Source organism: Alexandromys fortis, unplaced genomic scaffold, assembly GCF_014885135.2.
Source record: "Alexandromys fortis isolate MF-2015 unplaced genomic scaffold, M_Fortis_MF-2015_v1.1 scaffold_80, whole genome shotgun sequence".
Classification (NCBI taxonomy): domain Eukaryota; kingdom Metazoa; phylum Chordata; class Mammalia; order Rodentia; family Cricetidae; genus Alexandromys; species Alexandromys fortis.
In genome coordinates, this window is record NW_026068174.1 from 5,033,263 (window position 1) to 5,045,544 (window position 12,282).

Here is a 12,282-nt window from a genome sequence, read left to right on the forward strand (position 1 = left end):
TCCCTCCAGGCTGTGCATGCATCTGTAGTCTCCTCCAACGCGTGTGACTGAATGAACATCTCTGTTTACTCTAGGTGTGAGTATGTAGCTCTGTGTCTCAGTCTGGAGTCCTGTGTACATGAATGGGCCTGTGCGTTTGGAGTCAGGTCCTCGATGCTTTCATCTCAATGAATCAATTCTTTTTTTTTTTTTGAGACAGGGTTTCTCTGCGCACCCTTGGCTATTGGCTATCCTGGCCATAGACCAGGCTGGCCTTGAACTCAGAGATCTGCCTGCCTCTGCCTCTGGAAGTGCTGGGATTAAAAGTGTACACCACGACTGCCCGGAGTTCTTTAATTTCTCATTCTTTTATCATCTAGCTTTCAGCAGCTAGGTACAGGCCATTGAGGCTTTTCTGCAAGGCACTGACAGGGTTGTCGGGATTCAACTATGTAACTTCTTGACTATGACTCCACCCCTTTCTCGGTTTTTGAAGTGGTTTCACTAGGTAGCCCAGGCTGGTCTTAAACTCGAGATCCTCCTGCCTCAACCTCCAAAATGGTGGGGATTACAGGGATGCTCCTCCATCTCTACCCCTGCCTTCCGAAAGGAAGAAGCAGTGAAAAATTAGGGGGTAATTTGTGTCTGGAACAATTTTCACAGGTGGCAGAAACACTCGATTACTCAGGTGAAGGAGTGACTGAGGGTAAGATGGGCCGGACAGCTAGGGAGATGTGGCTTTAGGCACTCGTGGCAGGACCTTGCCTGGGACAGTGACTTGACAATCATGACATGCCTAGCACTGTGGATACTATTGACACTGAGCAAAATACAAAGCTTCTGCCTTTAGGGGTTGAAGTCCTTCCTGCAGGGGAAGTAGAATGGCCCAGTCAAAACTATACTTGTATTTTGGAGCATGGTCAGATTTCTGAGACCAGATGAAACTCCCTATTTAACTGCGCAGTGTACTTGGAGCACATTTGTAGATGCTGTGGATGGAAAACTCCTTGAACCCCACCAGTAGACTAATACATGAACAGGTACCACTTAGAATATCGCCAGAAGTCTTCTAGGAGACTGTGCTCAGGAGGAACTTCCATCTTGGATGATGCAGAGTATTTTCTGATGAGAACTAAAGAGTCTCAGTAGAGAAGCAAGCAGTTCTCAACCTGTGGGTCAAGATCCCTGTAGTGTGTGTGGAGGACTGGGCATATCAGATATTTACATTACAATTCATAACAATAGCAAAATTAGCTAGCAATGAAATAATTTCATGGAGTGTTACCACAATATAAGGAATTATGTTAAAGGGTCACAGCATTAGGAAGGCTGAGAACCACTGCTCTAGAGAATGGATTTTACCGTATTAACACTTCTCCAGAGAAACAGCACCCCTAAAAGCCAAGTGCCCACCTTTCCGTTTCCCTCATCCAGCTGAGGCTCACTCTTCTAACATTTTCCCTCTCTAACAAGCTTCCCTTGGAGGCTACTTGAGAGTGATAATTGTTCAAAGGGTACAAAAAAGGAGATCCCAGGGAAGGTCCCCTCTAGGGGTGATGACAGGCAGGACAGACAGGCAGAAAACATAATTTGAAGTATTTTTGGTTTTTTATATACAGAATACAGGAAAGTTTCTGTAAAGTCTAAAACATTACAATTACTATGTACATTGGTACTAGTCGTGGAGAAGAAGGAGCTGGGGTGAGGAGGAAGAGAGTGGCAAGAGAACAAAAAAAGGACACAGAACAGGTTTACGACAAAAACGCCTTTGCTACAATAGACATCGGAGAAAAACACTACCACATGTACTGTACAGTTCTTAAAAACACTGAAAAAATGTCATCACTAGATGTATTTACACAAAATCCAAATACACTTTTCCTTATTTGAAATAAAATAGATGGACAGCCAGAAAAAGAATTCATTCCTCATTTGTCCATATACACAGTAGCTACCTGTAGTGCAACCGCTGCAGAAAGGGAGAGTAACTTGTAGGGTGGGAACCATGGAAGGGGGTGGGTAGCGATCTTTATATTAAATAAAACAATGATATTGTATAGATTTTGCTGTATGAAAACTGTATTTTTTCTTTTAATATAAAACTATTGTCACTGCCACAAAATAGAACAAGTTTCTGATTATTTTACAACAGCGGGCAGGTGTCGGGGGGAGGGAGCAGAAGGCGGGGGAGGGGTGTGCTGGAAGTCTCCAGACCAGGGTCTTCCCCTCCCTGCCCCCACTGTTCCTCAGCTCGGGTCTGCCGCTTTCCCATGAAATGTTGAGTACAAATATATGTGCAAATGCCCCCTAGAACTTGAGAAAAGAAAAAAGTCTTAAAAAACAGTCAAAAGGTTTTCTTCATTTCATGCAAAGATTGTAGTTGAAGGGTTTCTGGTATAGAAAACACCCGGACTTGGTTCGTGTACATTTTTGCATTGCAGGAGTCTTGGGTGTCCAGGCCAATGGCCTAGGGAACGGAGTTGGAGCGCAGCACAGGGCCCTGATGGGGCTTGAGAGACAGCTTCTCGGCCAAAGCCCCATCCTGCAGCAGGCTGGCATCGCCTTTGGGCTGTTTGGTCGCAAACTCAGTGATGCTGAAGACGAACTGTAGGCAGCCCAGCTTGATGTAGCTGCCATGGTGCAGTAAGGCTGTGCCCTCCCAGCCGGCCCCACTGCCCCCGATCAAGCTTGAGCTGCTGGCTTTGCAACTGCAGGGTCTGCGCTGTGGCCCCTGGGCCTGGGAACTCATCATGGCTGCCTCCTCACTTGGCTCTTCATCCTGTTTCTGGTTTCGGCGGCGCCCTGGGAAAAAGGGGGATGATCATAGGAGGGGAACAGTGAACAGCTGACCTATCTGGGCTGATTGGCAGGACTGGGCCCCTGCATCTCCCCATTCTATATGCTACACGATCAGGGCTGAGGAATGCTCAGACGGGGTTAGTGGAGTCTCGAGTCCCCAGGAAGGTCTGACACATATGTGGGTGTTCAGCACTTGATTCTTGGTGACCGTTCTCAGGCCCACCAACAATGAGCTTGGCCAATGGGACTGGGAAGGCAAAGAACTGTAGGTCATTGACAGCATGGCAGAGCCAAGGTGACCGGGGCCTTAGCTGTGTGGTCACAGGCCTCTGCTCCAACTTACTGATGACACTCTGCACTTTGGCAACAATACTGCTTGGGGGGGTTGGCGGGGTCTTCTCAGAGAAGTCACATGAATACAGCACATTGTCCACCGTTGTCCCGTGCTCACTGTAGTTTAACAGCTCATAATGTTTGGTATTCTGGAGGAGGGGGAAGACACGATGTGTGGTTGCTGTGTGAAGCCTTGGGCGAAGGAGAGAGGACATAGAGCTTGCTGCTCTCTACCTGGCAAGCTCTTATACTCTTCCTCAGTTAACAGCCTGGTTGTAGAATTCAAGACTCACCTACTCACTCCATGTCCCCACTCTCTCTGCTCTGAAGCACTACCCTCCCTGTTGACTTGCTATCCACTGGCACATAGTTATGATGAAATTCAGGGGAACATCCTATTTTGGTTCCTTTCCCTGCTTTGAGGTGGCCTCCCTCAGCTGTTCCTGTGAGCAACGTTAGTTGCAATGATAGCTTGTTCCTGTGAACAGGTTGCCATGCCCTTGTCTTTCCTCCAAGACAGACAGGAGGAGAGGAGAGGTTGCTCACTCTTGCCCCTTACCCAGAGCCCAATGCTAGGGAAAGATCTCAAGTTGGGAAAGCTCCCTCCCACCCATCTTTGCCCCTCACCTCATCGTAGAATATGCAGGCATGTTTTCCGGACACGTAGTTACAGTGACCATAGTTTGTAAGGCACACATCCATGTCAGCTCCTGCAAGGTGGCAGGAGTCAAGGAAAAGGCAGAGAATAGACTGTAAGGTGTATGTGTGGGGGAAGTGAAAGAGAAGGGAGTTAGCTTCTGGGTGGCCGCTAGTAGAAACCTCAAGGTAGCTTAAAAGCCCTCTTTTCTTTCATTTTTTTTTCCTTTTCTATTCTTTTCCTCTTAATGATAGGTTAGCTTAGAACTCATGACCTCTTTGCCTGTTTCCCAAGTCCTGGGGTTACAGATGTGTGTCACATGCCCAGCACTTCCCTGTTGTTCTAAAGCTAATCTGCTGTAGGATGTGTGGCTGTTACCCAAAAGGAGCAGTGAGTTACTAAGGATGATGGGGCATCTAAGTGGACACAACAGAGCCTTTAAGCCATACTACTTCGAAGGGCAGTTTCCAGGGTAAGGAGTGATCTGGGGTGTGGTGGGCTACTCCTGTAGTTTTAGAACTTGAGAGGCTGAGGCAAGAGGGCAGACCCGACTTCAAGGCCAGCATGGACCACAGGAGACCCTATCTTAAATCAGCAACAGGGTTATGGGTGAGCCTGTCACACCCAGGGATAGAAAGTGTCCTCTTTTTGAAGTCTTTCCCTACAGTGTTTCAGATGCTACTGAGCAGCAGTTAAAGCAAAAGGCCTGAGCCAAGGAAGTACCCCACTAGACTGTCTAGGTTCCTAGCCTCTCTTGTCTGGACAATCACTGCTGAGACCCATTAACTCCTGAAAGGGCTTCTGTAAGTGTCCATCAGGCTGAAGATCCAGTGCCCCTCCCAGTTTCCTGGCTGGCTCACCTGTCCCGATGTAGAGGGTTCGATAGCACATGTTCACAGCTCCTCCCAACCCTAAGAGGGGGTAGAACACAGCTCGGGCCTGTACCTCCTTTCTTTGCACTACAAGACAAACATAGGGATAGGATCATTCAGAAACCCAGAACCTGTGACCCAAACATAAACCAACAAAATCTGGATCTTTTGCTGATGGCCTGGAAAAAATCTACTGTGTAACTCGTGCGCAAACTCACACCTGACCTAGAGCTGCTTCAGGGGAGGGCTCGCCTCACCCACATCTCTAACACAGGTTAGGAAGGATCTTCTTTGAGACGGTCAGGACTTTAAGTTCCTGGGCTCCCGATAAGGAACTAACAGGGACATTCCAACCGATGACAAAGAGAACATGGAAAAACATAAGGCATAGGCCAGTGTTTCTCAAGCTTTAATGAGCACATCAACTGCCCATGAATTCTGTTGAAAGATATAATTTAGTTGTACAGTACTTGTTCAGTAAAAGTCAATGGATCTGATCGCTAGAACCACAATCACCATCAATCCACCCACCCACAAAACCGATTTTGGATTTAGTTGGAGTAGGAGGATCTAGAACTTGCAAATGTGCACTTTGTGCATGTCTATGCACACACACGTGATCACACACACGAATAAACAACCTCTGGTGCTGCCGCTCATACTCCTTCCCTTTTCCTTTAGGCGGCACGATCCCTCACTGGCCTAGAATTTGAGAAGCAGACTAGAGTGGACAGCTAGTGAGTCCCAGGGATCGTCCGTCTGCACTTGCTCAGCTCTGAGATAATAAGCATGCACCTCCATACCTGGCTTTTTCTATGTTGGTTCTAGGGAGCGAATTCAGGTCTCTCTGCCAACTGAATTATCCCGCTGTCTCTAGAATATGTATTTGTAATAAGCTCTTGGGATTCTGATAGTACTGGCATGGTACTTTAAGTTCCTGAAGCATCAAGGCTATCTCTTAAGGGCTAAGAGCTGAGATAGAATTAAAGTAGCTCAAAGCAGAATGAACATTTGAGATGAATTTCCAGGAAGCTCACCTACTATTTTTCTATTTCTCACCCTGATCCTTGGGAAACCCTTCTTCTAATTACAGTATAAAAAGTAATTGAACAGAAAGCATACAACATATGCCCCAAAGTACTGGTAGCTGCTTTGCTGTGAATCAAAGTGGACCCGTGTGAAAGAAGGTTATGGCAAACTCCCCAAGTCTGATCAGAAAGTTGTTAATCATCTTGTTCATGCTGAGAAAAAAAAGTCACGGTACTTTATTAAACCCATCGTAGGTACAAAGAGTTTGAGCTACTGAAAGCGGAGATTCTCCATGGAGCAAGGTGGTCATACACACACATCAGACAGGAGATCTGATGGTGTGGTGGCAGGTATGTGCACGCGCACCTTCTGTGTGGTGCCCTCCGGAAGTCAGCGGATGTGTCCCAACACTGCCCGGTGAAGCTTGGACCCGGGAGGGGAAAAGCTGATGTATTCTCTGCAAGGCCAGAAACTTGATCAGCTTCTCATCCAACATATTTATCTCGATTTCTATCAACCAAAGAGAAAGATCAAAAAAGCTGAGAAATGGAATATGGAAGTAGATAAAGGTTATAGGGCAAACCAGCAAACTTTTGTTCAAACAATATAAAGCCCAAAGTGGAACAAAGATCTGAAAGTGGGTATCTTGCATGCTATTTACAGTGTGTGTGTGGGGAGGGTGGGCGGGTGGGGTAGTGCGGTAGTTTCTTGTAGAAAGGTAAGGCTAATTTTAAGTAAATAAAGGGAAGAACCAAAAACTCCCAGTTGTCTGTGAGGCAAGGTCTACCCACTCTCTGTGCAGAGAAATTCATCTCTTTTTCTCTGACTTTGGGGTTTTCCACAGATGAAAGCAAGCTCCGGGTTCTGCTCTGCTAACACCGAGCGACCTGCCTAATGTGATTCTGTTCTTTCCCACTGGTTCAGCTTGGCTTGTTTTCCTTTCATCTTTGATTATATTTTGCATAAATCCAGAAGGCAGACAAGAGATGGAACCTTCTTTCCCACTCTTCTACCCAAATGGATACCGTGCATCCCCATCTCCTTATCCCTCTTCAAAAGGAGCTGGGTTTCACTCACCTCCATTGACATCCATAAATGCTCGAAGTGAGTTGGTGAGGTCCACCATGGCAGTAGAGTTGGCTGGGAAAGAGGGTACGGTTAAAGCGCTTCCTATGGATAACGTGCCGGGGCTGACCTTGCCATCTGGGGACGGAGCAGGAAGACTGTTACTTACGTCGCCTGAGGGAAACCCACCGGTCCAATCCCCCATTGCTGAGACAGTTCTGGATTTCGGACCCAAGGTGATGTTCCCTTCTTGATTCTCAACCCATAGGCTCTGGAACTCCTAGAGCTAAAAACGTGTGGTGAGGAAGGGTAGATGGAACAGTAACATACCCGGGCCGCAGGAGTTTCCAGAGCACTGACAACTGCTGCAGGGTTACTATTCTGGGGCAAGCAGTGAGCTTGCTTTATTCTCTGGGTCACGACCACCCAACCTTGCTACCTCTACTCTTAACATGGCACCTGTCCCTGCAATTCCTGTCTGCTTAACTACAACTGAGAGTTTGCAAAATTTACTCACACTGGCATTACAGAGTTGGAGATAGGGCCAGGGGCTCACACGTGAAGAAATCTCCTGACTATGAGGATGACTTCAGATCATGTGGGGGGACCACACAGGTGACAATAGCATGTGAAACCTGGTTCAAATGCTGGGATCAGCAACCTTGAGGCCCAGAAACTGGCAGGAACAGCTGAGAGAACAAGTCTGTGCTGGACTAAGTACAGACCTAAGGGATTTTCTTTAGGCATATAGTTGAGGGCAAGCTTCTGGGCCAGACCTGAAGCTGGGCTGCTTTCTGTCCCTGCTTCTTGAACATAAATATTTCTCAAATGAGTTGGCTCAAAATTTGCATCAGGTATGGATTTAATCTTGCATACCCTGAACCTCAGACTGACCTAAGTAGTTCCGATAGCATGTGCCTTCTGAAGTGATGGACCAGACAGGCAGAAGTCTGTCCAGAGGTGAAGGGGCAGGTGACCCAAGCTGTAGTTCCAGTATTGCCATTAATCTGGCAGGCCACCCCAAGGAAGTGACTTAAATTATTGAGTATAGACCCATTTTATACTTGGGACAAGCCAACACAGCCTTTTTCCTGCCATAGAAACAAAGGGAAGAATGATCACTGATACAGAGATTGAAGTCCTCAAGTATTCAAAGGGATGCTATGTTTTGGACTCTTAAGTCTATGTGCTAGTAAGAACACAGATTGTTCCTGATCATCTGGGGCTGAGAAATACTCACCTGATGATGGCGCTGGTGAGCAGAATCGTTGGTTGGCCCCTGTGGCCAAGATACTGTCTCCTGCAGCTTGTGGGGGAGTGAGCACCCGGGTGGCATTTGGGGGTGAGCCCAGAGACCTCGAATCTGTCAACGAAGGTCCTATCTGTGATTGGACAGTCTTTCTATGCAAAGTGCTGGTGTTCTCGATGCTGGCACAAGAGCTGGGGATGGAAGGGGGCAGGCTTGGGACAGGTACCAAACTCCTCTGGGGACAAGAGCTGGGGCCAGTGGCATTTTCTGTCTTCACAATGATGCCGACGGTGTGGTTCTGAAGCCCCCCAGCCGATGGTGGTGTGAGGGGCCGGGGCCAGCCTTGCCGGTGTGTGAGGCTTGGTAAGGGGGTGTTGGCGCCAGGAAGTCGCCGGGGATCCGTGGAATCAGTGGGGCTGCTGTAGAGGTGTGGGCCATTGGCTTTTACCTCTGTGTTCACTGGCCCATTGGTAGTCCCACAAGGGGTTTTCTTGGACTTTTCCACACAAGAACTGCAGCTGATGTCCTCTAGGGCTGGGGCTTGGTGGGGTGGAGAGCAGCCCAGGGAATTCTGGGTGCTAACTGCTGAGGGGCAGGACAAAGGGTAGTGGGAAGGTAGAGGTGCCTTGTCAGCGGTTTGCAGGGAGGTGGTGATTGAGCTGTCAGTCACAATAACAGGCTTAATATCAGCCTTCTCTGTCTGTTCAGAGTCCCAATGCGAAGGCATCTGCTTAGCAGATAAATGTTTCAATATGCTGCACTGGAGCGCAACAACACTACAGAGCCACTGCAATGGAAGGAGAGGAGAGGAGTGAGAGGCCTGGGAGGTGTTGGTCTATCCTGCCAGTGTCCAGGGCTACAGCAGAGTTGACAAGCACTGTTACCAAGGTTCCAACAAGAATGACCAGAAAGGGATCCCACTTTCATTCCCAAGAAAGACTTATTTATGCACTTGGCAGTACTACCTCAGTGGGTGGAACCTGAGATTCCTGTTCTGGCTCTGCCCTGTAGGCTCACTTGTGATCAACATTCAGCAAGTACCCCAGTATGTGCTGTGTTTCTGGCAGGATCACCCAACCTCTCTGTGGATCTGCTCATTTACTCCTTCAGTACAGAACTGCCCAGCTTGAAGCAACGGGGAACTAATGAGGGGAGCAGCCTGTATGACTGAAGTTCTCTTGCCTTTGGCATCTGAGCCTGGGATTCTCCATGGCCACTCAACTTTTAGGGGCTAGGGTGGAGATAGGGTAGAAGCAGGAATGACAGACATCTGGTGACACAGAAGAGAGACTGAACTTGGGAATCCCAATTCTGCTTTCACTCACCTCTTGCTGCTCTGCTTGGGTGGCTAAGTGCTCAGAGTTCAAAAGGTGCGTCTGTGATTCCTCAGGGATCCCATTGCAGATCAGTTCCCCATCCCGAATGGCCGCAGGTGCAATGAGAGGGGGTGGGAACTGGTACTGAGATTTTATAGCATCAGGAACCTGTTTAAAGATAGGAGGAAAGATAGTGCCAATATGTCCAAGCTGAATTCTGCCCTAACTAGATACTATTTCATCTGTAGTGCTGGTACCCAAGGGACCATCTACTCTCTGATCTACTGTGGACAATGAAGCCCAGTATGCTGCAACTGTTTTGGGTTGTCCTTTGACTCGCGCACAGATATCTTGTCCTAAAAAAGGACAGAAATAGCAACAATAGGCAGGGCTTTCATTGTTCTTCTTGCAGAGTTCTAAAGCTACCACATACTATCTTCTGTTTTGTCTCAAACATGCAAGACTGACACTGTATTGGGCTTCAGGGTTGTCCAAGTTGTAAGTTTGTAGTATCTAGTGCCAATAGGCAGGAATGATAGTAATTTGAAGTTAAATGAGGTTATATTCATGGGAGAAAAATTAAGCATGACACCTGACTAATGAGCGTTTAATCAATGTTAGTTTGCATCATCCATTCATTCATGACTCAGGATACAGTGAAGATTTTTTGTTGCGCAAAGAAAAATGACACACTCTGATTTACATTATATAAGAATGAAGAGTCACACAAAAAGTCATTCATACATTCAGTCAACATTATTGAGTGCCTCACGAGTCTGGCACTGTTCCAAAATCCTAGAGGTCCAGAGATAAATATAAAATTTAAGCCTTGCCCTCAAGGAACTCATAGTCTAGTGGGGCAAATATAGAAATGCTATAATACAAGGAAATGCATCCTAGAGTAGAGGGTCATCTGAGGTGCTATTAAAAAGAAAAAATTGAGCTAGGTGTGGTGGCACACATCTTTTAATCCCAACACCCAAGAGGCAGAGACAGGCAGATCTCTGTGAGTTGGAGCCCAACCCGGACCATGCAATCCACAAACAAAAAGAGCTACGTGTGAGAATGGTCGGTAAAGATGAGCAGAGAGGCAAGGAGCACGGAGCTGAGAACCACCACCTAGTGCTATGGGTTTTCTGATGCAACAGAGGACAGAATGCTGCTGCCCCTGCAGAAGATCGGACAAGGTATCAGGTGACAGGTTTCCTCTGCACTCCTAGTATCATAGGACCACTGTCCTATGGTGCTGCAGTCATTTCCTATTCAAACTCTCCAAGAACAAACTATTCTCCTTTTTCTTCTTCTTCTTTTTTTTTTAAAGAATTTTGGTTTTTCGAGACAGGGTTTCTCAGTAGCTTTGGAGCCTGTCCTGGAGGAACTCAGGCTGTAGACCAGGTTGGCCTTGAACCCACAGATCTACCTGCCTCTTCCTGGGATAAAGGTGTGTGCCGCCACCACCTGAAGAAGAAACTATTCTTCAGGCAGTTTATAACTCTGATTTCCTCCTCAACAATAAGGAAAATATTTAGAGGAAAGTCAATGAAAAGATTTATTCCAGGCCTTCTAATTTGTTCACTGTAGCATCTGGGCAGACTTCTGAATCTACATGGTAAATGAATTATAATTTGGATTACTTTTAGATCCATTTAACTAGAGGTATGAGGCCTACCACCTCATATCCTATTCCTGTAATGAGAAACACTTTAATTTGAGAAAACTATCCTACTGAAGGATAAGTTGTTAGTTACCCAGTTAAGAGTTTGCTGTACAGGGCTGGAGAGATGGCTCAGTGGTCAAGGGCATTGCCTGCTCTTCCAAAGGTCCTGAGTTCAATTCCCAGCAACCACATGGTGGCTCACAACCATCTGTAAAGAGGTCTGGCGCCCTCTTCTGGCCTTCAGGCACATACACAGACAGAATATTGTATACATAATAATAAAAAAAAGAGTTTGCTGTACAGCCTGGTCTACAAGAGCTAGTTCCAGGAGAGGCTCCAAAATCACAGAGAAACCCTGTCTCGAAAAACCAAAAAAAAAAAAAAAGAGAGAGTTTGCTGTACAGTTTTCAACAGTTAGGTATCCTTGCTAGTTCTGAAATGACACCTACTAAATGGGATGGGAATAGTGTGATTGAGGTTAAAACATGGCTGCCACCAAGTGGCCATATTTGAGAATTGCTAATGGATATATAGCATGTTAAACCTTCAGATCAACCGAATTAGGAGACTGAATTTTTCAATGAAGGAAATTCTCTCAGGCTCTTTGGATATAGCTTAGCAAGCATCAAGTACATAGAAATACTAGGTACCAAAACTGTAGTTGTCTTAGTTGATATATTAGTCTAAAAACAGATCCAGAGGTAGAAGAACTTTCCTTCGAACACATTTTTCTTAAATTTTCAGTTGGATACCTCTCTTTATCTCCTGCATGGCTGTCTGCCAAATTAATCACAACTTCATCTCATCAAAATTTCTCAGAAGGGTACTATTTAATAGTGACAGACACAGTTAAGTATTAGGCTGGCTTATTTTATGGTAACTTATATGTCAGAATCATTGGTGAAAAAGGAACATCAATGCCAGGTGGTGATGGTGCACGCCCTTAATCCCAGCACTTGGGAGGCAGAGGCAGACAAATCCTGGGGTGGTAGGCATGGGGGCTGTAAGAAGTATGCAAAATAAACCGGGTAGTAAGCAGCCTTTCTCCATGGCCTGTGCATATCTTTTGCTTTCAGTTTCCTGCCCTGATCTCCCTCAGCATGAAGTGCGACCTGAGAGTGTTAAGCTGAAATAAATGTCCCCCCACCTGCAAAGTTAACTACAGTCACGGCGCTTTATCACAGCAACAGAAACTCTAAGACGGATGTTACATGTGACAGTGGAATACAACTGGGCTTGGTGAGATGGGCTGAAGGCTGCTCATCGTTTGGAGAGCTATAAATGGATTTCAAAACCACACCTGAATCTTGCCTTTGTAATCATGACTACCATCCTCAAGTTATCAC

At 46.5% G+C, this 12,282-nt stretch overlaps 1 protein-coding gene across 2 annotated transcripts in view; it reads right to left on the bottom strand.

Moving 5' to 3' along the window:
• Window positions 1–1,568: 1,568 nt before the first annotated feature.
• Phf12 (PHD finger protein 12) overlaps window positions 1,569–12,282 on the bottom strand; it is a 44,418-nt gene continuing 33,704 nt past the window's right edge. Inside the window, exons 8-15 of one of the 2 annotated variants that reach the window (XM_050128670.1) lie at window positions 9,289–9,447; window positions 7,955–8,750; window positions 6,727–6,852; window positions 6,016–6,159; window positions 4,609–4,707; window positions 3,739–3,821; window positions 3,122–3,260; window positions 1,569–2,781 (exon numbers count right to left, since the gene is read on the bottom strand). In XM_050128670.1, the coding sequence (XP_049984627.1) occupies window positions 2,447–2,781; window positions 3,122–3,260; window positions 3,739–3,821; window positions 4,609–4,707; window positions 6,016–6,159; window positions 6,727–6,852; window positions 7,955–8,750; window positions 9,289–9,447 (1,881 nt within the window). In that variant the 3' untranslated portion in view covers window positions 1,569–2,446. Of the gene's footprint in view, window positions 2,782–3,121; window positions 3,261–3,738; window positions 3,822–4,608; window positions 4,708–6,015; window positions 6,160–6,726; window positions 7,001–7,954; window positions 8,751–9,288; window positions 9,448–12,282 lie in introns of those variants that run through there. The other variant, XM_050128671.1, reaches the window with a different exon arrangement.